The sequence below is a fragment of the Apostichopus japonicus genome, chromosome 11, assembly GCF_037975245.1.
Source record: "Apostichopus japonicus isolate 1M-3 chromosome 11, ASM3797524v1, whole genome shotgun sequence".
Lineage (NCBI taxonomy): Eukaryota > Metazoa > Echinodermata > Holothuroidea > Aspidochirotida > Stichopodidae > Apostichopus > Apostichopus japonicus.
This window is the reverse complement of record NC_092571.1, coordinates 26921266-26946993: the sequence shown is the minus strand read 5'-3', so window position 1 is coordinate 26946993 and position 25728 is coordinate 26921266. Positions and strand designations below refer to the sequence as shown.

Genomic DNA, 25728 nt, shown 5'->3' with positions numbered 1-25728 from the left:
TTCCAGCTTTGTTGCACCTTTAAATTATTCTCCTTCTTTATTATAGGTCATCTGATGGAGGTCAGAGTCAGATCTTCTATGAACCAGATGAGGCAGATGACTTTGATGAGGAGGACCCTGATGATGACCTTGACATCTGAAGGGATCAGATTCAGATCCATCTAGGGAGCAGGGGATCGTGAGGAGTAGGACCCTGGATATGATGTTGACATCTGAAGAGGATCAGAGTCTGAATTTCTAGGGAGCAGAGGACGTTGATGAGTAGGACCCTGGATATCACCTTGACATCTGAAGTAGATCAGATTCAGATCCATCTAGGGAGCAGAGGACGTTGAGGAGTAAGACCCTAGATATGATATTGACAACTGAAGGGGATCAGAGTCTGATCTTCAAGGGAGCAGAGGTTGTTGAGGAGTAGGACCCTGGATATGACCTTGACATCTGAAGGGGATCAGAGTCAGACCTTCTAGGTAGCAGAGGACGTTGATGAGTAGGACCCTGGATATGACCTTGACATCTGAAGGGGATCAGAGTCAGACCTTCTAGGTAGCAGAGGACGTTGATGAGTAGGACCCTGGATATGACCTTGACATCTGAAGGAGATCAGATTCAGATCCATCTAGGGAGCAGAGGACGTTGAGGAGTAAGACCCTGGATATGATATTGACAACTGAAGGGGATCAGAGTCTGATCTTCAAGGGAGCAGAAGTTGTTGAGGAGTAGGACCCTGGATATGACCTTGACATCTGAAGGGGATCAGAGTCAGACCTTCTAGGTAGCAGAGGACGTTGATGAGTAGGACCCTGGATATGACCTTGACATCTGAAGGGGATCAGAGTCAGACCTTCTAGGTAGCAGAGGACGTTGATGAGTAGGACCCTGGATATGACCTTGACATCTGAAGGAGATCAGAGTCAGATCCATCTAGGTAGCAGAGGACGTTGAGGAGTAAGACCCTGGATATGATATTGACAACTGAAGGGGATCAGAGTCTGATCTTCAAGGGAGCAGAGGTTGTTGAGGAGTAGGACCCTGGATATGACCTTGACATCTGAAGGGGATCAGAGTCAGACCTTCTAGGGAGCAGAGGACGTTGATGAGTAGGACCCTGGATATGACCTTGACATCTGAAGGGGATCAGAGTCAGATCCATCTAGGGAGCAGGGGATCGTGAGGAGTAGGACCCTGGATATGATGTTGACATCTGAAGGGGATCAGAGTCAGATCCATCTAGGGAGCAGAGGATGTTGAAGAGTAGGACCCTGGATATGATGTTGACATCTGAAGGGGATCAGAGTCTAAACTTCTAGGGAGCAGAGGACGTTGATGAGTAGGACCCTGGATGTGACCTTGACATCTGAAGGGGATCAGAGTCAGATTTTCAAGAAGGCAGATGAGTTGATTAGGACCCTGATTATCTTCCACATACTGTGTACATGTAACAGAATTGCCAAAGATTGGGGTCCCACAAGACTTTGGTTTACATGGGACTATAGTAAAATCTTTAAGAATTATAAATATAAGATACAAACAGACTAATAATTGGCATAAAGAACTCAAGGATAATCAGGAAATAAACAAAAATCAATCACTAAATTAATGAAACTAGTATAAACAAGGTTCCCAGGAGTTGATACCATGGTACACAACTCACATTTATATGTACAGAAGTGAACAACCAGGTTTCTCGTAAGATTTTATTCTTTTAATTATCAACATATTTCATCTAGAGAGCACCTGCAACCAGAAAAGATTGTCTTGGTTGAAATCATTAATGACTCTTATTTTTATCTCATTGTAATTTAGCAATTGTATAAAGCACAGTGACTAGTTTCCTCATATTCAGTGCATGATATTCTGGCATTCAGACTGTACATGCTGTGTGTACAGCTTCAAATGAACTTTGAGTAACACGCGATAACCGGGCAATCAGGAAATTGCATGTATCCTGGTTCAGGAGAAATGATAAACTTCCCCAGGTATTGATCCTGTTTTCAGTTGTTCAAAAATACTTTTACTTTCAGCATGTAACATGATTTTATGAGTTCTTAAAGCAGCAGTCAGGATAAAAATACTTAATAAAACTTCATTGAGTTCCTCTTCTATTATGATGTAGGTGCAAAGAGGTATACTGAGGTACTGGGAGCTCTGTATATCAATTCATAAAAATCTCTGCAATAGCAACAATTTTGGGGACTCCCAAAAATATTTGCAGTCCTATATTTTGATTACCAAACAAAGCCGATCAATGGATCCAATTTGGGTCCTCAATTGCAGCTATATGTGTAAAACCTCTTTTATATTGTTGACTGCAATTCTCAGAATTGAAAACAGTGGATAATTATGCATAAGCTAACAACCATTCAATGAATCATTCAAGTATTGTGTCATTGTTTAAGCAAATGAAATCCTCATACAAGGGAAGTGCCTATTAGCAACAACATGCAAACCTCTATCCTGCCATCTTGGCCATATGACAAGCTTTGCATGTGATCTGCCAAACGGATACATTATGTCATTTGTTGAGTTGTTTGTGTTGGACTTTCTTTGTAACATAATACACAGCTGGGAAGTGCTTGTTATGACTGGTGTATGATTAGTGTAAACAAGAGCAACTTTGACGAGTAGTTCTTGCAGAAAGATGATGGGTAGCTCCATGAAGATAACATTATTAAAATAGTTCAACAGGTGTCCCACACTTAGCCAGCTATCCAGTTTATGCCAGGCTTTAATTCTTATTTTAATTACTGCAGAAAACATACCTTATATAATAATGTGAGAAAATGGCAGTGTGATGACATGTGTAAAGTCAAGTGTTTTCTGAATTTTCATAAGATGCATAACATAAAGCAGGTTGTCACGGAATCATCAGTTTGTTATCTTATTTTGAGTGATTATTGGTAAACTAACTGGAAACTAACAATCAAACATTGTTTCAAGCAATTCCACTTTTCTGTGTATTCTTGCTAGAAATTTGAAAATGATTGAACTTTATAGAACTATGATGAACTTTATAGAACTATGATGAACTTTATAGAACTATGATTGTCTTGCAATGTTGAAGGGTCATTTACAAGAAAAGCAAAATATTGCAAAGAAGGATTGTGTTGTATTTCTTTAATGTATTTATATTTCAAGTAAATGAAAACTGAATAACTGAAAAATGTCACGTGTCAAAATACAAGTATTAAGAATACAACTCATAACAAACTAATTGTTTCTAAATATAACTACAAAGGTTTTGGTCTCATTAAGTACCAATCAAAAGGTTGTTAAGAGAAGTACTGTAACATGTTTCATGCACCACCTTTCTGTTTATAAAGCAGTTTCTATGGATAAGCTCCATGAAACTGACAAGGTTTAAAAGGGAAAAAAGGAAAATTGTAAATTATGCAGGACATAATTTTGCTTTAATGGTAAATTCTTTTTTGCTCTTACAAACACCCTAGGTTATCAAAACAATGACTTTAGAAGTAAAAATGTAACATCATCAGCTTGTAATAGGATGTTAAATTAAATACTTGTTGAGAAATGACCTTTTGCATATATGTGTCATCTCATGTTACAGTGCAATGATGAATCAAAACTACAAAATGAGATGTTTCCTGAAAGGTAATGAAGTCGGTATTGAAGAACTTGGCATGCATAGACTCCGGATATGTGACCTGATAATAGATACAGATAAACATCGACACAATTGTAGCACATGTTGCTCAGTGATGTCCTACTGTACTTTGATTTGATCGTGTCTTGAGCCTTGGGTGCGAAGGAAAAATGCATCTTTGAAATCTCCCAAACGGAGTAAGATTTTGCTGAGCTTATTAGAGATGTTGTTCACAACAGTTATATATCTATCACAAGCACCAATAATGATGGTTCCAGTTCTGTCTCCATTAAGAATGGCTCACTGTAATAACAACAGATAAAATGCACACAAACTTTGTATCTCCAATTAACATAGCCCAACATTCACTTCATGATACTGGATTGAGTTTCGCTGCACATTTTCCAAGTCTATGAAGACAAAGTATGATGCATACAGTATCACAAACTATTGTTGAGATGGGTTTTTTTTCATGTTTAGCTCATCAAACTATTCTTCACAATAATACTCAATGAAAATAAGTTCATTTCCTTACATCATTCTACAAAATTACCAAGAAATTGGTAATAGGGCACCTTTATCAAAACTCTACATTTAAGGCTAAATTCCTTTAACGAATAGTTAATTATCTGACCAGGTGATCCCCTCTCCCTCCCACTGTCTGTCAACCGTCATTGATTCTTTTCCCCTGCTTTACCCAACACCACATTCAGGCCACTGTTCTGACCTTCAAGGAAATGAAATGCTGTCACGAATGGAACCAAATTCAAACATTTTGTAAAGTGTCATTATTTTTAGTCAATTTCAGGATTCTTTTGGTTCATAAACCAGGTACAGTTTGCTTTGTGATGGTTCCTCCAGGCGTCCAGCTGACAGACCCTAGAGCAATACAAAGCTGGACAATTTGGACACTTCTTCAACGGTAGTCCTTTAGCTCCGTCGCATTCTATGCACTTTCTGATGTGCTCAAATCCATGTCTTTGTCTACACATCATCACTACCTGTTGAGAACAAAGGAAATCATATAGCTTTAGTTTAACCTTTTGACAGGATGTTGTTAATGGTAAAATTATTATAATTTAAGGTCATAATAACAAGGATGGGATACTATGAGTTGCCCTTAATAGTACATAATAGGAACAATGGCGTAAAAGAGACAAACTGAGATATATGAAAATATAAAACACACAGATGCAGCAGAATGATCCAAATCCCAGGCTTCGTAGCTTGAAAGTTTGCTGATTACTATACCACATACATTGTCTTCTTCACTAGGACGAAGTGCATTATTGCTGTGATATGATAATATGGACTACACCCACACCTATGTTTATTTTACAATAAAATATTTCAAATTCTAATGATTGTACAACCTTTGCAAATAATTTTATTGTGTGACAGTAAGCTACTTTGAAAAGAAGTTATCAAGCGACCATCAATAATAAGTACTAGTGATTAATACTTCTGAATGGGTTCTAATTGGATCAGTGACATAGAACAATGGAAGACATCACATGTTAGTGTGCAATAAACAATATACAAGTTATACAATGGATGAATCACTTAGCAGGACTTAAAATATTAGCCTCTGCTATGAGGTCACAGCAAAACCCCAGGGTTTATTTCTCCTCTACACTTTGTTATCACTTTAAATGTTGCAATTATGAAAGTGAAAAATACTCGAGCCTTATTACAATAACACAATAAAGTGATCTGGCTACTTCACCATCTGTCAGAATTAAAGAGACGAAAATAAAATTAACCCATGATTGTTCTATAGCTATAGAAATAGGGGAAACTTCATTTTCCACCGGCTTGAACGTTGTGTCACAGTAACAAAGCCATTTAAATATTAACATATGTTTAGATATGCTTTCGATCTATCTAATATTTCTATGTAGTAGCAACCCGTTGGATAATCCTCTCTAGTGACTCATCTGTTCTGGGGTTGCTACCCATTGAAGACTCCTGTGTAATGACTTCTGATCTTTTCCGTTGGATACAATGACTTATAATCTGTTTTTTAGTTACGAACCGTTGGATATTCCTGTCTAAACCCATCAACCTCCCCCCTACTCCCTGGATGGCTTTTAATGTGAGGTCTCATGAAAAGGTCTTAAATGGACCATCCCTATGTACAGTGCTCCATAAATATTCACAGACTGCTTTCAATATTGCAGCTAAAATAAAAGGTAAATAACAATGTTGCTAGAAGCATGCTAAACTATAACCATGAAATAAAGTGCCATAACTATTTCTGTTCATATTTTATATTGTTACCTTATCCATATGGGCTCTGAATTCCTTCCTTTCTTGTTCTAGAATCACACATTCTCCGACATCAAGAGCAGCTCTTTCATAATCCTGCAAGTTGAAGAGTGCCACGGATCGTCTGTAAACGGCTTTCTTGAATAATTCGTTGTCAAAGTCTATGAGTCTCTCAGCCGCTTGAAAAGAAGAAAGATGACATCATACTTTTTCATTAAAATTTAGTTTATTGTTTTGTTGTTTATGTTATAGTTTCATTTTTTTTCATTTAGCATGAACATAAATAAATATTACTTAATCTTAAAAAATTAATATAAATTACTATTATTAATACTGTATTTAGACTAAAGCTGTGATTCTTAGCAGGACTATTATGTGGTAATGCTAGGTTCCTTTCTTCTTTTTTTTTTGTAAGGGGGGGGGGGGGGGATTGCAGGTCTGATTCTGGTCTTGAATACTAAAATTGATAAATAAAACTAAAACCTGATCAATAGCAGGATAAGTCTGAGTAGTAAATAATCACATGATTCTGAAAATGGACATTCTTTGCAAACTTTTTACCAACTTGAAAATGTTGGGCGAATGAAAAAACATAGTGTTCGGTCATTGTTTATTTAGTTCAGCCGATAAGAAAAGATTAATAGGACGCATGCCCAGGGGGATGTATTGACCGTTCCATTCATAACTGTGTTGGCTCCATGCTGGGCTACCTATTATCCACATTTACCATGCCTAGCATTTTAACGTAATGTAGCACTCTCTCAATGTTCCAGCAACATAGAGATCAGTTCGAAGGACACATTTCAGTAAATAACTTTGAGAAGTAAGTAAAATCTCTTGCTATGAGTTTAAGCTAAAATTGTTCACTGCTTTTAGGCTCCACATTGAGGTCAAGGCATCTGTTCACCCATATGTTTGGTTTAATTTTTTGGTTTGCAAAACAGATGTTTTTTTGTTTGAAATTTTTCATTCACTCCAACTCTGACCCCACACATTGACCTACTGATCAGTGCACACAAAGGCTGTAAAACTGCAGTATCAGTCCTGAATGCCCCTACACTGCAGGCTGCATGACTGCCAGTCAAGAAAACGCTACTAAGCACAATGCAAAACCATCCATTATTATACATGAAAAGACGTCTTCTTCACTTTTCCTTACAATTCTTGTGAAAAGACCATTTGAATAGAATGCATGAAGAGATATATTGATGAAATGGAAAGTTAATAAATTATAACATCCTTATATATCACAAGCAAAATAGAAACTGCAGGCAAATTTCATAATTGATATCATAAAAAAATGCATTTTCAAAAGGTTTGATTCAATGAAATCTACTGGCTTTGATATATATTTTTTGCAACGCTATGTATATTCAGTAAATATCTTGTAACACACTGTGATATTGTCTCCTAGAATTTCTTCTCACAATAAACATAATAATTGCAACAAATTGAAATACAGGTTTAGGTGTTAAATACTGCAACTCCAGAAGGTCAACGATTTAAAAAGGTCTCACAAAGATAAAGTACTACAACAAACTAACACCAAACATATATCTGCAAACCATCAACTTACTTAATACTTAAATTCTAAAAAGGTTAACATGCCACCAACCTCCTAAGCATCTCGCTACAGCTATGTCACAGTCGTGAACGGCATTTTGGTACTGTCTGTCCTTTAAGTAACACTGGGCTCTGTTACAATATAAAGTTACCATCAGGCTGTTCCTGTCCAAGAAAATATTCAGAAGATAAACTCATAAAATCATAAATCATATTAAAAGCTAGCTCTGTGGCTTGACATGGCAAGGGTAACTCATCTGAAAGAAAGAGAGACAGAGTTGTCTCATCCTTGAGGAGTAGACTACATTAGGGGTTTCTGCTCCCCAGCTGTGGGGAAGGATGGGGGGCTGCCAAATCCAACACAATAACGTTAGAATACCCCTTGTCAGAATCAGAATGGTTGACAAAATAATGGACATTGCCTTCCTCAGCTCAAAGTTTGGAGTAGCTAAAGTGCAAAATCTTAAAAGTTCTTATTTTCCATCATGTTTACTATAACTTTGTCAAAACTACCTAAAACTAAAAATCTTTGACATGAGGACATGTCTGTGGAAATCCTGGTGTTACTGCTAAAACTGCTTTTGTGCTAATGAAATTTTTTAACATATGTTTGAAAAACCACACAAACATTACAGACCAACTGTAGAAAATCATCTTCACCTATAGATGCAATTAATGTAAGATTCTAGGTTTATTGACTCTGTTGCATATATCACCCAAACGAGCAGAGACAAAGCAATTAAGATAACAATCTGCAGGAATGTCTTTGTTCTTGGTATTCTACAGGAAGGTAACTACAGGTATCAAACAGGAACGTATAAAGTATGAAATATTCTGAAAATCTGCAGTTTAGTTCAAACTTTAAACTGAATCTACTTAATAGATGTTATATACAAATACAGTTGAATTTTGTAGGAAAATATATATAGAGAGAGAGATAATGCAGTTTCTATACTAGCAGTAACAGAATAAAAACCAAAAGTAAATTCAGTAAAGAAACCGTGCTAGGTGCAATGGGAAAACAAGCAGACATTATATCTAATGAAAAGTACATTTCATCTTCTGACCTAGTATGATCAGTTTCACCTCTCATCAGTAACAGTTTCATTAATGCTGCAAGCAAAACTCTCTTTTGCAAAGAATGCTCACAAAAGGCAAAGTATTGATCTCCCTAATTCTGTTTTCTTTGAACTATGTGATTCACAAACTCTAACACAAGAAATCTTCATGACTGCTTACCAACTTATTTTTTTGCCATCTGTTTTCACTGTTGGAGGGCATTTTTCAATGGCTAAAGTGTATTTCTGCACAGCTTCCTTAAATAAATTCTGTTTAAAGAAACTGTTGCCCTCTTCTTTCAGGGCGGAGGATTCTTCGATATTGTAATGAACCCGGGGAGGGCTATTTCTGTAACATTCATCATACTTTCTGAAAATTGAAACAGCAAAATAAATAGAAAGATGGTAATGATGTTTGACACACCCTAGATGTACTATCCGATATACTTACTAAGACTAATTATTGCAGTCATCTGAATTGATAGCGAATCATTTTTCAAAATGCTATAAAAATGAGCAAAATGCTATACAAAATGAGCAAAATGTTATATAAAATAAGCAAAATGCTATACAAAATGAGAAAATTGCTCTACAAGATGAGCAAAACGCTATACAATATATTGAATATAAGCAAATTACTGTACAAAATGAGACAAAATTAGCAAATTGCTATACAAACTGAGAAAATTGTTATACAAAATGAGCAAATTGCTATACATGTGCATAGATGTATAGCAGTGTTTGTAAATGGAGGTAAGAGCAAATTTACTGATTTCTATGTCATTTTTCAAATGAATAAAAATTTGCGTTGAGACTGCACTGTAAACACGGTTGAAAATGCATGGATACACAATTGTGCAAGTAGTTATTTATCTTTATTGCTTCCCTAATTAAATATTGAGGGCTCCTCTGGAGAGCAGTGCTCCTGCACTGAGCAGGACTACCCTCATTAAAGATGACAATCATCAAAAAGTTAATTATAGCATTTATAATAATTTAAAAAAATTTAAATGAGGACTTGAAGCCTGTAATTACAAGAGTATAATAACATATGAGGCCTGGGTCTAGGTTATCAAACAGATGAAAATTAATAATCGAGACATATATTCAGACAGAAAAGTGGGATGTTTAATAATGAATCAAGTTTGTAATATCAAATCTAAAAGTGCTGATACTGTACTTTTATTAAATATTTACAACAAGATTTATTACTTGCCAAGTCCTTACCGAGGTTATTATCAAAGCTTTGGTATACTAAGTGCAATGTTGCTGACTCCCTTCTTTTAATTAGATCTATGCAATATGTCAACTCTTTGCCATTTGAAGTCATAACATACCAAGTCCCTTTAATACTTCTTATCAAATCTTTGCTGTATCAAGTCTTAACATACTGAGTCCTTTCTCCCTATCAAGTCTTTGTAATATGAAGTCATAACATATCAAGTCCCTTTAATACTTCTTATCAAGCTTTGCTGTATCAAGTCTTAACATACTGAGTCCTTTCTTCCTATCAAGTCTTTGTAATATGAAGTCATAACATATCAAGTCCGTTTAATACTTCTTATCAAGCTTTGCTGTATCAAGTCTTAACATACTGAGTCCTTACTTCCTATCAAGTCTTTGTAATATGAAGTCATAACATATCAAGTCCCTTTAATACTTCCTATCAAATCTTTGCTGCATCAAGTCTTCACATACTGAGTCCTCACTTCCTATCAAGTCTTTGCAATATGAATTATTATTATTACCCCGTTATTTATATAGCGCATAATCCAAAATTTCTATGCGCTTTACAAGAAGTCTGAACATAGAAGAGCTCTTACTTACTTTTTATTAAATCTTTTACAGGTTGTGACTAAGTCAGAGATACACAAGCCAGAATCAGTCTGTGGGAGATAAGCAAAAATGAAAAAATCTTGATATCAATGTCAAAGGTCAAATTGAGGTGACTATCAGCTAGGTCACAGAGATATGTGTAAAGTGCTTGCAATTTGGTGCAAACGGGTATCATATTAAGGAAACATATGAAGAAACAGGTCAGATCTATCTCAATTTATCATTCTCTAAAGAAGCTCAAAAGACTTCATTGATCTATGAATGGCTTCATACGTTTGCAACATGTGACAAGAAATATTCCTTTGTAAGTAGTATCATAGAAAGAGAACAAGAAAACCAGTGGAATGGCAGGCCAACTCAGGAAGTTTTCAGCTTTTAAACAGGTAATTTCAAGGACACAATTTTGCCATGTGTGTATAGAAACGACAGGAATTGGGAATGACTCACGAGATCATTCTCAAAACCATACTGCAGCTTGCTGTATCACTCTAGATCAATAGAAACTAAATATCTCATTCAGTTTAACATGGCAGTTACCATTAACCACAACAACCATTACCCCTGATAATATATGTGAAGATTAATTTCTCTTAGAAAACATGCTTGGTCAGTATAATTTTGTTGTTGTTGAGACAACTCTGGAATATTAATAACACAATAAAGAAGAATAAAAGATGCAACAGGGAAGTTTCCCAAACTTGAATCACACGATTCTTTCCTCACCTTGTCGAAGAAGAATTCTTTAAAGAGTTCGATTTCACGAGGTGGAAAGTGTATGAGGAATCGGCCGACGTCGCTTTCGGCTAAAATCTGAAGAAAAGCCAACGCGAAGACGTTGACCGTCTCCTCTACGGAATACAGACTACGAACGGCAGCTTGGCAAAAGACCTGAAAATGGAAAATGAACTTCTTAAGAATTCTTAAAGTCAAGGTAATCATTTAACAAAGACGCATACCTAGATGGTTTCACCCAGTTAAGGTTACTGAGTTGGTGATTGGTGAAGTCGATTCCATTTTCGTCGTAATTCGTCACCTCAGACAATTTTTATGCACATAAGCACTACCAATATGTCTGTGTATTCTATATTTTGGCTGTTCTTTATCCAATATTTGGTTCCACTTTGTGTTGGATTGTAACTTTAAGTCACTATGTAAAAGGTATTAATAAATAATATTAACCGATCAACAAAGTTCTTTTCATTTAATCCAATAAACTTAAATCTCACAAAATGTTGATACAATGGATTCCTTGAACAATTTAAGTCATATATAATTTCATTTTCATTTTTTAAGGTGCACTAACATGATCAAAGGATGTTCTTTAAGGTACTCAGTCTTTCCTTAAAATGTAAAACACCATCTAATTGCACTGGACACAAAAAGTAGTTTTACGAAGGGCATGTCATCTGACAAATAAACGTTGGTCAGTAACAATGCTTCAGGTTGTCAGCCACAATGGAGCTTCTGATTGAGAACCTAAACAGATTTTATACTCTTATTGAATCTCTTCAAGTTTAATGCAATTTCTCCATCTTGGGAGTCAAAGTTTGATCCATTGCTATGATATGACCAGTTTTGTTTTGTAAAGTGACTTTCCAGTCAACTCAGAAAGTTGGGAACGTTCTTAGTAAATGTGCCTGGAATATTGTCCTCGTTTAAAGAGGATTACTCAAAGTTACTTCAATTACTCAAAGGACTGTCCATTCATCATTAATCTTATGAATTAAATAAAATCACACATTTGTTACTCGAAATGCTACCGAACACTCTGAATGCCTCCTTTACACAGAACTCAAACATCCAACTCTATCCAACTCTATCAAACTCTATTAATGCAGCCCTCGGAGCCTTGTGGCAAGTAAAACATGAAATATGTAAACTGTTCTTTGGGAGTTTGTGTAGGCTGTGTAGCCTACAGGTCCTACACATGATAGGATATTTCAACACAACAGTCAAGCAATAGCTTGGTAGAACTTTATACTAATGCAAGATTCCCATTTCACAGGAGTAGATACATCCTTAACTGACATTGTGACCCACAGATGGGGTGAACAATTCTAATCAGTGCCCAACTTGAGCTACAATGTCAATTATATGAGATAGGGAATATTAATAAATCATTGCCAATAGATGAAGCAGGATATGAAATTACAGTTTAGTCATAGGGCAAGCCTCATAAGGAAGTGAAAAATTTGATGACCAACTTTCAGTTTCCTGGCCATTTGCTTGCTAAACATTAATAACAAGCTGACTAAACAAACGCATTCACAGTTTAGTATGTTAATAATACAGGGAAGGTGTAATGACAACCAGGTATTCTGCTTTAATGATCAATTATAAATTCCTTTCAGTTTATCATCTTTTCACATTACACTCGCATAACTGATTAAGTTTAATATATAACATTGATAGTTGTGAAATGGAAGTGTTCTTAGAAGTTCTCATGGCTGAACAAACGAGAAAAACTGCAATGTTAGAAAGAAATGTGCTAACAGAAAGGAAGCGAGACAAAGAACAGGACATAACCATATGTGTGTACTTCTGTATACACGGAAAATGTTTGCTTTATATTACTGGAGACTTGACTTAGTACTCCGGTTATATCTCCCTCCATCTATTCAATTCTCTAGCATGACAGTCTGCAGACTATGGGGTGCGACCCAAAAACAAATCACATTTTGTATTTCTTTTGGTCGAGGCTCACAGTATTATTGCAGACGATGAAAAAACATCAACAGCTTTTTGAATGCCAAAGGAGATCTAAATATCAAGTTATTTAACTTATTTTGTTATCAGATCAAAAAGGAATGCTAGCTTTCATGCATTCTGAGCATCAATTTCAAGGAGTGGGGGTAACGTTGGTCATGGCTCAGTCCTCATACATGATCCTGAGTTGTGTGGTACCCTCATAACAGTTTTAACTCTTTACCTAAGTTCCTCAAACACCACAACCACACCCCACTCATCCCACACTGCCCTTAACCTTCCTCAAATATTGATATAAGGATGGCAAGATGACATAACACAGGGTGAAAGTACTAAATCAGTGCAACATAAAGATCAATAAAGAAGGTGTAGACGAAGGGAAAGTTACATAGGAACTGATGTTTAGATTTGAAACAAATATTTATATGGTACTTTCATCTTACTCAGGATACAAATGTTTGTGTAAGAACCTTGAAGACATAAACATCTGATAAGTTTCATTCTTCGACCTTCTACTCTTCTGAAGACAATGACGTCTAGTGAACCCACAAACACAGCTGACGAGCAAATTTACCAAAGCCTTGAGGGAAGTAATTTCACCTTACACTGATCATTCTTTCTCCAGACCAAATTCTCTTATGCAAGATAAAGGGCTTGAACACTAGCATTTTCTTATCACATAGCTTAAATCTAATTTATTGAAGAATCTGTGGGATACATTAGATTACAAAGGCGATTTCATCCTCTCTAACTTGATGCTATATTCGACATGGCTTTAAATATCTACATAACCACTGTGATACAGTTCTCTGTTAATAACAGGTACAACCTTGTATGGAACCATATTATTGCCTAAGTTTCAAGAAGGGCACAATTAACTTGCTTGCTTTCTCCACAGACTATTTTAACTATCCCCTTCCCTTCCCTCTAATTTTTGTGATTGTGTTACATTTTTCGAACAACCAAATTTCCTGTGCAGAAGACCAAAACGCAAGACCTGTTAGGAGAAAAATCCTTAGAAATTTGCCCGGGAAGTTTCACCTCTGGTAGTTGTATCAGTCTGCCTTGTCACAAACTATGGAGATAGGTTGAAGCATTGGAAGGGTTGTCAGAATACCTTGTAAGTTTTTTTACTTTTACTGTTCCTGTTCTTCAACTCAATCATAGATGGCAGACTTCACAATTTAATCAACTGTGTGGAGGAAGTCATACTTACACTATTGCACAAAGAGGGCAGTCTTCAAAATTAAATATAGAGGGCAGTCTTCAAACTTTTATAAACTGTGTGGAGGAAGGCATACTTACGCCATTGCTATAGATGGCAGTTTTCACAATTTAATAAATACTTACATCACTGTTTATAAGGTGGTCTCGCGGTGAACCTCTGTGCCTGGATAGTTTGGTCACTACTTCTAGATACAGACTAAGGGCTCTTGCATTAGGATAGTGCACTTTGGAAACAAAAAAGATTGAGAAGTAATCAGAAATCAACATCTCCTTCTTCTGTTGATTCTTACTATTATTAAACACATCTCCACAACAATTCCATACTGGTATTTCTATGTTCTAACATACATCGGAATCTTAAACCACTGCCCCACATTTGCAAAAGCAAATTGGCTATGAAACATATTTGACTGGAAATTCTTAAACTTTTCAAATAAAATACTCGCATTATAATTTTGGGTAGAGACTGTTTACAGACAAATAAAATATCTGCAACATTTCATTTTGATTCTCCTGTATGAAATCTTATCCTGCTGCCGGATATTTATCCGTTGTATGGCAATTTAACCCAATATATGGCAACTAAACTCTGTTATATGACAATTAAACCCAATCTCCACGACCCGTCCCATTGTAGCCGAACGTCACCTGACTAGACTTGACTAACGAACGGTCGCATGGATAGCAGTCATAGTCAGGCAGTGCCTGTATGCTTAATTACATGATTCAGACTGATCAAGATACAACTGTGTGAGGTTCAGTCAGTGTGCGGCAGTTCACAACTACAATTCGCCAATCTCAACAGATGAAACCAATCACAGGAAAGTGATTTGCAAGTGAACTACCTGAGTATTAGTCTTTTAACACAACAATGTCATTCCATGCATGTTTATCAGTCATCCAGTGCGTGGGCAATAGTTTTATGGGACTATAGAAAACTAGGATAATATAGTCAGTTTGCAATTCAGTCGGGCAATATGGCGATGCATTAACTGTGGTTATTCAATTCTAGTAAAGCCTGATTCCTACTTTCAATGAAATGGTCATTCTTGCAACTTACTGCCTAATTCAAGATGCTTAATGAGGTTTGTCTCTGCTAGGACCGTCCAAGTAGCCGACATACTATCGCCAACCTGCCCGAGGACCCGAAGGCTGGATTGGACCATAAGACAAATGTCAGCATTATAAATAGGTGTGCCCATCCAACGACAAAGAGACTGCAATGAAATGAATATTATATAACTATTGTATGATTCCTTTATTTGATTTGTAGATGTGTGTACTCATCAAACCATTAAGAAACTGCAATCAAATAAATCCAAAAAAAAATCTGGAAAAAAAAATTGTATTAATCTGTTATCTTACTAGAGGATAACAACAACCCTCGAAACTGCCACAAAAAAAAACACAGAAAATACTTGCATTTGAAGATAGATGTATCCACTCAAAACTAAAATACATCTTGATCTGATCAGGCAGTGTAAGATAAGCATGGTTTATGGGCACAGGTTACCCATTAAGGCCATCATAACCCAAAACTGATGGAATGAGCCGTAAACCATTTAGAATTACTTTCGGAGAGGGGAAGACAAAAGAGATGGTACCACGTGGAGAGAAGGAAGACCCCACTGGAATTGAGAGTTGTTCATATCAACGCTAACCGTACCAAATATTCCTTTATTATTTCTGAAGTAAGGAAGAACATCACTTAAGTATTCTTTAACATGTTTCTGATATATTTGTTTCATAAGAAGGACAAAGAAAAGTTATTTTGTAATTTACATAAGGCTTTTCAACTCTTTTCTTTGATTTGAAGCCCAAGCGTGGAATACAATTTTTCCATGTCACACAACCACTGTTGATGATTACCACTAATCATCAACCTATTCCAAGAAAAGAAGTGGTCTATCTTTAAATTAGCAATGCAACTGCCCTTTAAGTGTTGATAGCTGATTAGAACATACTGTAGCAGTTGCATTCCGTATTAATGCAGTTATCTGTTGATTACACTTTTACTTAAAATGACAATGAACAATGATTCAACAGTTGAACAGGTTTGACCTACCTTACAAATGCCTTTCTCTCTCATGACAAAATCTTGGTAGCCAACGTCTGGATTACAGCACTATAAAAGCAATAAAGTGACAATGGCTGAAGTGATTCATTCATAATATCATTCTTATCATTTCTAAAAACTTGAATAGTTATATTATATGAAAATGATACTTAGATTCTATGAATTATCGTTACAGGCCCCCTCTTCCCTCTCATAGATTTATTAGTCAATCTTTTGCAAAATTCAATTCATCTAAAACTGTCCATTTAATTTGACGGTATTGGTAACATGGTTAGCTGTCATGTGCATACTGCCTTCAATGTCTCTCATACCCTATATATGTGTATTAATATTCCTCCACCCTGCTCCTTCTCCCTCCCTGCTTCCACTCCTACTCCAGTGCTTAAGCAGATAGCCTCTGGAGAAGATCCTGCTAGGATCGAAAATGTCAGGCCCTCTAACATATTTACCTGCACAGGCTTATTGCAGTAGATATTAAGCAGTCTGCTAACAGTCCTTTTAAATTAATTGGTTGTTGAATGTATTTCGAAGTGTTCCATTTGAGAACTTCTTTTCTTTTTTGATCGCAAAGGGCTTCCTTTGTATTATTGCCATCATCTTTGTTGTTGTCGTCTTTTTTCACCAACAATACTGTTATTACAGTATTTAATCATTTTAACTTAATCAAGTAGGTAAACGGCTTACCGCTGCTAAATACTCTATTGCATGGTACTGTAAAGATACAGCCCAATTAATAGCTGATTCAAGTGTCTTCCTTCTGGACATCTCCTCACAGCCCTTATCGAATATCCCATCTGAATTCATGACAGACAAGCCATCCGGTCTTTCAGCCAGCGCATCAAACTCAAACTTTTCGACACCATTTTTAAACCACTCTTTGGCCATCTAACAAATTTTGGAAAAATTACAGGACATGAAACAATTATCCGTGGTTGCGCCTTTCAAAAATGTTAATGATAAAACTTTCAAACTGACCAAATACCTGATCTCTTCCATCTACTTTGGGGGTATAATTTTAAAATATTAAAAATTAATACCCAGTATCATATATGCAAAATGCTATGAAAAATGGTCACATTGCTAATCCAGTTCAAAAAATGTATAGCAGTCATTTTGTACACAGGACCTACAGTATAGTATTTGATAAGAGGAAAACTCAGAGACTATCAAAACTGCACTACTGACAAATTTGAGAAACTTGTAAATAATTCCCTTACCTCTGATTCGTGCAATGATTCATTCAATAGCAATAAAAAGGGGAACAAGAATGTTTTCTTTCTTGGAGGAATGAGAATTTAACATCCTTCAGATATGTACATGAATTTATGGACAAACGCCATGTTTGGAACATTTTTATAACCAGAAACAACTTTCAGAGCTCTATATTTATTGGCCTTCTTACATTTACTGTTAAAAAAAAGCAGATTTCTGATGCAATTTTGGCAAACTAAATTACAGGTTATTATTATTATTATTACACGAGATTTATATAGCACCTTATTCAATTAAAAAATTGCTCTAAAGCGCTTTACAGCAAAACATAAAAAAAGGTTATGTTTTCATAACTACAATAACTTGAGGACATTCTCCTATATATGAAGTATGTTAATAAAGATCAATCAATCAATGCTTTCACAATGCCCTTGAATTTAGACTGTACAGTACATCAACAGCATAATTCAACAGATACTGCACTGCAGTACTGTACATACCTTGATGGCATTTTCCTTGTATAAGAAATGGGCCAGTTTTGTGATTATGTTATCAGATTTCACTCTGCCTTAAAGTTTGAATCAATGTATATTTCATATTGTTCATACTGTACCTTAATGCGTTCACAACATTTTCACAGACATCTAGTACTGTACATACCTTGATGGCATTTTCCTTGTATATAAAGTGGGCTATTTTGGTGATAATGTTGGCAGATTTTACTATGCCTTTGTTGACTGATCCAGCCTTGTTGACTTGTGCACAAACATTTGCTGCCACATAGACTGCCATACATGTCGTCAAGAACCTGTCTGATCTTGAATCTGTAAAACAAAACATAGATGCCATCAAGTTTGCCCTCGTTCAGAAAATCATTGTCAATATTTGTCAATCATGGAATCAAAGATTTTGGTAGTAAACATTATTATTCAACAAGGACTGTCAACCTTCGCAGACAAAAAAAAACAACTTTAGTCCCCACATTTTACTTGTGTCACTTTTAGAAGATACTGTATTCCGAATAGTGCTTTCAGAATTTCTGCATAGTTAGGCCAAAACCATATCTTAATAGCACTTTTTTATCCTAATTGTTCTTTTATTTTTTTATTTTTTAAAGTTTACAAATGCATCTGGCATTATAATTGTGTTTTGACTGTTCAGTAGTCAGTACCTCCAAACCTGAAATTACCGGATGTACAGTATTAATGGTTGTTTTTTACCACTTGCAAACTCAGGCAGATGGGTGCGATGTCACACAGTAGTTGCCAACTGACCAAGAAATTATTTATTATCACTGGTGTAAACATTGGAGAATGTGGCTATAGAACAGATGGCACTAGCAAAAACCCAGTGATACCATTGGTATCAAACCATACAAGTCCATGAACAAAAAGTGTATTACAGTACCTTCAACAAGGTTCAAGACTTTCTCGAATGTTCCTGTCGTGATCATTTTCTTCAGAAATCTCTTGGCTCCTTGGTTTTCCCAAAAGGCACTGATCACAATATTCGCAACGACATCCAAGGCATAAAAATGCACAGAATCCCACGGATCAAAATCAAGGGTTTTTTCATTCAAGAAATAGTCCTGCTCAAGGATTGATTCATTCAGGCGAAGTTGAAGCAGAAAACTGGCGACTTCTAGAATATCTCCTTGAATGCACCTGTTGATGAAGTTGCACCATTGCAATCCATATATCTGCAACAGATTGTTGAAAAGGAAATAGTATGACCAAAATACTGATGACAGATTACCAATATAGTAACTGCATACTGAAAAAAAAAGTGATTGCCACAATTAACTTTAAAAGATAAGCACTATAGCTTGTATTGAGAATTAAAATTTCACTTTAGCAAGATCAAATTAAGACTTTTTACCAGCCAAAAAGAGTAGTTCATTAACTTCATTCCCTGAAACTCAAATTAATTTTTTTTAAATAATTTACAGGTGTATATATCTCTAGGTGGTGTAGCTATTGTATGTGGCCAAATAGAATGGACATGGCAGTAAGAGTTTACAGATCTTTAAAACTTTAAACTATAATTGAGCTTAGGTTCCTGCAATTTTGATCTCTACTCGGCTTCAGACAATTGACTTTCCTTCATGATTATTATTTCAAATATTTACCCAGCCTTCTAATGTTATATTTTTCTTGGCAGTTTGGGATAGGTACAGTAAGTGGATGAGGACACTGATCAGGTTTGGATACCTTGAATCCACCACCCCCACTATCATGTATATAATTATCTTGAGTTATGTCGCAGTAGTAGGAAAAATCTGAATGGCATTGATTCACAGCAAAGTTGTGGCAATGTGAATGTTTCGTTTGTCCTAGACTATAGGTAAATGACAAATGAAACATTTACGTTGCCACAACTTTGCTGTGAATCAATGCCATTCAGATTTGTTTTGTGGTTGATTAATTTATATATACTTAATATAGTATATTTTCAGATATTTGTGGGGACTTTTTATTGCACTTAAGAAAAATGATATGGAGACTACTTCTAACTGTATGTCATTACTACATACTGTACTATGGAAGGGGAATAGAGTGAATATTTACTTGGCAGAACGATTGTCAGGATTATCTGAAATTATCTGAAAATATTATGTGTTTCGATTCCTGCCACGTCAGATGTATTTTGTACCAAATTTCTTAATCTGGGAGCCTATTTACCTCTATTTTACAGAAAAGAGACCAAGATTGCAAACACAGTCGTTTCCCAGTATAACTTAGTAATTCCTATTACTGTCAGGCCACGAAGACACCTTTCATGCTGAACTCAAGTTGTTTAACTTAATTCCATTCTGTTCATTTGCATTTGAAGGTAAAAGTTGAACAGTTTTTTGGTTTACATTTGATACTGAAGTGTTTGTGAATTTGTTAAGGCATTTGACCACCAGTTTGCAGTTTGTGTTGTTCCTATCTAGAAAAACGCAACTTTAATTGAACTGTTTTCTTTGTTTCCGAAAGTTGATCGAAACTCTGAAAAGGTTATGGGTATTGTTGACATATGTTACAAACAAAATTTATGAAGGATAGATATCTCTTCCTGATTCACTGAGAACCATTCACTGAGAACAGTTTGTTGGTTTTCAATTGATACTAGGCCTAAAGTGTTTGTGAATTTTGTTTAGGCATTTGACCACCAGTTAGCAATTTGTGATGTTCTAGAAAGACACAACTTTAGTCAAACTGTTTTCTTTATTTCCGAAAGTTGATGAAACTTCAGGAAATGTTTTTGGTATCACTGAATGCTGATTTTGTGTTGTTTTTTTTTGTTTTTTTTTCTCAGGAAGGATAGGATATTTCTTCCCAATTCACTGAGGACCACTGTAGCCTAACAAATGGTGATCAACTTCATTCAATAAAGCCTAATCATGCAACCAAGTATCGCAATTTATAACCTTTCCTTCCAGTCTTGATATTGCCATTGCTTTCTGCAATCCACGCATAATTTCAACTTGGTTCCGTTTCCATTGAGTGTCCCTGCCAAGAGTAAGTACAGTGGCTTCATATGTGTCTTTATCAGAACGCAGGTCTTCTTTACCACCAGTTACGCGAGATAACATCGCTTTCAGTAGTCTTATTGATTCCTTCATGGGTTCCTTCTCACAGAATTCCTTAACAACATTGGAATAGTCACTCGCAGGCCTACTGCGTCTTTTGTCTATCACTTCATCCATTTCGTTCAGTCTCTTGTAGGTAAATCTAAGCCAAATGGAAATAATTTAAGACAATAAGAGTAGGATCTAACGTAGGTCCGCTACAGTATACTAGTGAAGTTGGAGCAATTTGAGGCTAGCATCAGATTTTGAATTCAGCACCAAATTCAATCCCAGATTTAAAAATTGGTTTCAATGCACTACAGAATTGGTAGTAACAATTACGAAAATAACACTGAGATTTTTAATGTTAGAGGGATATCATGAGGACAGAGAGAACTTGAATCATATTTAATCATGCAAACTCTAGTTTTGGTCAGGTCTGCGTGGGTCAAACGCGGGGAGGGGGTCGTGACCGGAGTTGCCGAGGGGAACTAATTCGCTGTTGGTATCCGGGAAGTTGCATTTCGCCTATAGTTTTACCTTTTGGATTTTTCATAACATAAACGCAAGGGACTTGGAAAGTTAAATGCTTTTTACCCATGTTTGTACTACATTTTTTTTATGATAGTTTCGACAATGTATTGTCCTTTTTCTTCTTCAAACTATTTTGGCGACCCTAAAAAGATCGCGACCCCAATTGGATACCACACACATAAATGATAGAATTAGAAGTTTCTTGAAATACTGCTCCAAATATTTAATCTCGACTATGAAAGCCTTGTTGGTAAAGTAAACACTGCTGCTAAAAATGAATTCATAAGACTAGCTAAGAATATACATAGTTCTAAAGATCACCCACTTCACTCAGAGTTGATCTCTCTGTGCAATAGAACCAGCAAGTACAATCTACGTAATCCTACTATCTTGCCATCTTTTAGAATTATGCTTTTTAAGAACTCATTTATCTACAGAGCAGCCATTTATATTCAAAATGGGTTCTTAGAATCTCTGTTATAATCCTTTTAATCTTTAATCTTCAAAACATCTAATCCTCTATCTTACTTCTTGTTTTTGTTCATGCTTTCATTTTTGTACATGTTTACGTCTTTTATGTATCATTTTTATGTGTCCTATTTATAAATGTTATAATTTATACTGGAATAAAGAAATTGAAAAAAATTGAATTGAAATTGAAAATGGTTATCGTTTCAACAACTTAAAACTTTCAGCATTTCCCCTCTCTTATATATTTTGTATCCACAATTATATAACATACTATATGGCACCATAAACCAACACAGCCGTGACTCCATTTGTCCTTCTTTTGTCCCTTTCGTTTTAATTATCATTGATTCATTGTCTAGGTTTATTGCAGTATATTGTTTCAAAAAATATGCTGGTGGAGAAAGCGATCATATAGCAAAGAACCGATCTTATTTCCTCTGGGTGAAGCTATCTCAAGCAACGGAACGTGTAAGGCTATTTGCTCTTCTCGACAATTGGAGTTGATGTATTGTATACAATACATATTTGTCCAAGCAGACACCTGACTGGTACTTCTAACACTGGTGGGATAATTCAATGCGTCAAATTTACAGAGATTTATTGAAACGAGAATTATGAAGCTGTATAGCAAACTGGTTTCTTTGATATTTTTATCGGTCGCAGTTATATCGATTTTACAAACTTCGTGGATTGTATCTGCAATGGTGAGTTAATTAATGCATATAATAGAATATTCAAGTTGATTCAACAGGTGTATACATTCAATATATCGTTGACATTGAGAAAGACAACATAAATGTACTAAAAAGTTACGTCTGAGCGATGTATACTCGTCGTATATAGCTGCATCTTTTTTTTAAGTTCTGAATGTCTTTCCGATATTCTTTCAGTTGTCTTAAAGAACAGTTGAATCATTGGATTCATTGACTTCAGTAAAATGATTAGTATTAACCAGCTGCATGTTTCCTTCATATATTCTTCTTTTTCTTTTAGTTATCTTTAATAAAATCCATTGTATACCAGTGTCATCAGTTATATGCTTAGTATTTATTATACCTTCACAGGCCCTTGAAGAGCGAGAAGAGTTCGTTCTAAATAACGCCGAATTGGAGGACCTTATTAATCGCATCTTGGTTGCTCAACGATCTCATCTCCCAAAGGATCTCTGGAAAAGGAATGCCCCTCCTCCAGAGGCGAAACTGAAATGATATTTACTCATGAAGTGCTCCTCCTCTAAGTGATCAAAGCATAACCTGAGGAGAAGATTCGCGGTACATAACCTGCAACTTAAAGATGGATGATATCTTATTTAAAGGTTAAGGGAATGCATTTTGTACTATAAAAAATTTGGTTCGGACTTTTATTTCACCTGCAACATGTGATATATTTTCATGTTATTAATTCTAACTGTTATGATAGTCAATTATTCTAACTAAGACCGTTAGAGGATGGGCTCGAAGTACTTTACTGAGAGGGTAGTGGTGGTGGTAGGTGTGTGTGTGTGTGTGGGGGGGGGGGTCCCATGTTCTGTTTGCATCACACAATTACACCATGCAGAACAAAATTAATCATGTATTGTAAACGTCTGCTTTGAAGTCATGCATATATAAAGTATTATGATTTTCTGTTGTGGTTTGTGTTACCGTCTTTACTTGATGAGCTTCAGCTGTTTAAAAAAGTAATTTCTAATAATAAAAATGGTAAAGAAAAATATAACAGGACTGAAATCAGTAAACTCAGGAGTTTGCAACATAACAAAATTACTTTTGTGCCTGAAGAACTATCCTTTTAAAGATCTTCATTGGTGACCTAGCTTTAAAGAAGAAACAAGTTTCGAAAGTTTGGGTTGGAGGACGAACCATTTTCAGTAAGGGAAATTTAATTTGGCGTATGATTTTTCAGGGAAAAAAAATGGTATTGGAAGATATGTTGACGGGGTACCTTGAAGAGGCAGTCAGGTCTTCCAAGTGGATGTCATTCGATAATCGAGGTACACATACAGTATTTACATTTGTGTGTGTGCATATACCAGTTGATGCACTATATATACCGATGGTGATATATTCATTTAAGACTTGTTTTTCACTAGGGTAACCACGGTCAATAAATAGCTAGTACCGACAGTCAAGCTTGTGACATCAATGTGTTAACAATTTTAGTATCTCAAGTCAGTGCCGGATTTATGGCGGGCCCACCGGGGCCCAGGCCCCGGGCCCCCACATTTTGGGCCCCCTACATTTGGGAGTCCCAAAAAATGGAGGCATAAGATGCCTTTCGGTCCGTCCGTCGATGGTCAACTTGTAAAATACGGACCTTTGTTCGAAACTCAACACTGAACAAAAGTTGTCTTTCCATAAAAACCTGGGGCCTAAGAGGATGCATGGTCTTTATTCTACGGCATTAGCGTAACACGTCGAAATACTACTCAGGATTTACTTGGCACTCTTGGTATCGAATTGTAGCGGTGAGCGATCGTTTTCTCGACCCAAGCTGATAAAGTGTCCCCTCCGTTCAGCGATGGGCCAATCTATAGGCTCATCAATCTCAGCATCCTTGCTATGGACGGGGTACCTTGGACGGGAATCCGACGTTCTCAAAACCATCGACGTCGATGACAACATCAGTCAGTTTGCTAAAGACAAGCCATGAGAGAGCCCATTCATCATCCATGATGGGTTCAACCTTCAACTGAAACAGAAGTGAATGCATTTCCCCATTAGACATTTGGGAAAGGGAACGTTTGCGGGAATAGGCCTACTCATACGGAAAACGGAAAATTGATTCCTGGAGGGGCATTAGAAAAAAAAAAAACGTAACTTCAAAAAACAAAATTTAACAAAATTTACATATTAATTGTGACAGCCAATTTCCAGAACATGAGATTTCAAAATTGAAAATGTTTAGATGCAACTTGCAAGGCCTGGGAAGAGCCATTTCCAGCGATCTGGGAAGCATTTTCTGCCGAAATTTTCGTGCACGCGCTACGAGCCAACCTATGGTGGCGCTAAGCTTAAATAGTGGGCCTAATCGTGAAAGGGCCCAAACTATTCTGGTCCCGGGCCCCCCACAAGCTAAACCGGCCCTGTATCAAGTCAATAATAGATCATTGAATTAAGTAATAATTGGTTCATGTTTACTGATATAGCCATACTTAAATATGCGTATACAGGCATCAGTAAATATTATATCTTAGCATACAGTTAGTCAGCTCAAAATTAAAATTGCTTGAGTCAAATGCTGCATGTTCCAGAATCGTGCAAATCAGAAGAGATTATTTTATTTCAGTTTATTGACAATTTCATTGTACAAGACTAAATAAAAATAGACTTAATTACACAAATTAACCTCATAAGCAATTGGATCGAAGTTTAAAGACCTAAATACACATTTATCCCTTTATAACATTGTACAGAACTTTACAAAAACTACACACATTAACATTATTTTGGAAGGGAAAACCGGCCATACAAATCGAATGCATTTGTTGGGTTGTCGGCACCCAATAACGGCACTGGCCTACAACCAAGGCCCCTTGCAACTATATGTCATTTGTGAAGAGGTATAATAATTATACAATCCGACACAATTTAACCTTCTACGAAATACTTTTTACGTGAGA

General features: G+C 36.0%; 2 protein-coding genes and 2 long non-coding RNA genes across 9 annotated transcripts in view; 3 read left to right on the top strand and 1 right to left on the bottom strand.

Annotated features, from left to right (window-relative positions):
* LOC139975551 (elongator complex protein 5-like) overlaps positions 1 to 2865 on the top strand; it is a 30706-nt gene extending 27841 nt beyond the window's left edge. For all 6 annotated transcript variants that reach the window (XM_071983563.1, XM_071983564.1, XM_071983568.1 and 3 more), the window contains one exon: positions 47 to 2865. In XM_071983563.1, coding sequence (XP_071839664.1) covers positions 47 to 140 — 94 coding nt within the window. In that variant the 3' untranslated portion in view covers positions 141 to 2865. The remainder of the gene's footprint in view (positions 1 to 46) is intronic.
* The window catches only part of LOC139975556 (uncharacterized), a 91455-nt gene that overhangs the window by 32246 nt on the left and 33481 nt on the right, over positions 1 to 25728 (top strand). The window lies entirely within an intron of this gene.
* LOC139975531 (uncharacterized) lies at positions 539 to 21367 on the bottom strand. Its single transcript, XM_071983529.1, has 13 exons — positions 20964 to 21367; positions 18959 to 19250; positions 18212 to 18375; positions 17024 to 17224; positions 16328 to 16387; positions 15323 to 15479; positions 14386 to 14486; positions 11053 to 11217; positions 10321 to 10379; positions 8675 to 8863; positions 7488 to 7600; positions 5885 to 6051; positions 539 to 4605 (listed from the first exon to the last, which is right to left on the bottom strand). Exons 1-13 carry the CDS (start codon positions 21240 to 21242, stop codon positions 4399 to 4401), a joined length of 2154 nt encoding a protein of 717 aa, XP_071839630.1. The 5' UTR covers positions 21243 to 21367; the 3' UTR covers positions 539 to 4398.
* Positions 21491 to 24237, top strand: LOC139975555 (uncharacterized). Its single transcript, XR_011795774.1, has 2 exons — positions 21491 to 22813; positions 23174 to 24237. It is a non-coding gene; the product is annotated as an uncharacterized lncRNA (long non-coding RNA).

Coding starts and splice junctions, on each gene's coding strand:
- LOC139975531 (XM_071983529.1), bottom strand. CDS start 21,242: ATGGATGAAGTGATAGACAAAAGACGCAGTAGGCCTGCGAGTGACTAT. Junction 17,225..18,211: donor ACAAGGAAAATGCCATCAAG/GTATGTACAGTA, acceptor AAAATTTGTTAG/ATGGCCAAAGAGTGGTTTAA. Junction 10,380..11,052: donor AAGAATTCTTCTTCGACAAG/GTGAGGAAAGAA, acceptor TATCTCCCACAG/ACTGATTCTGGCTTGTGTAT.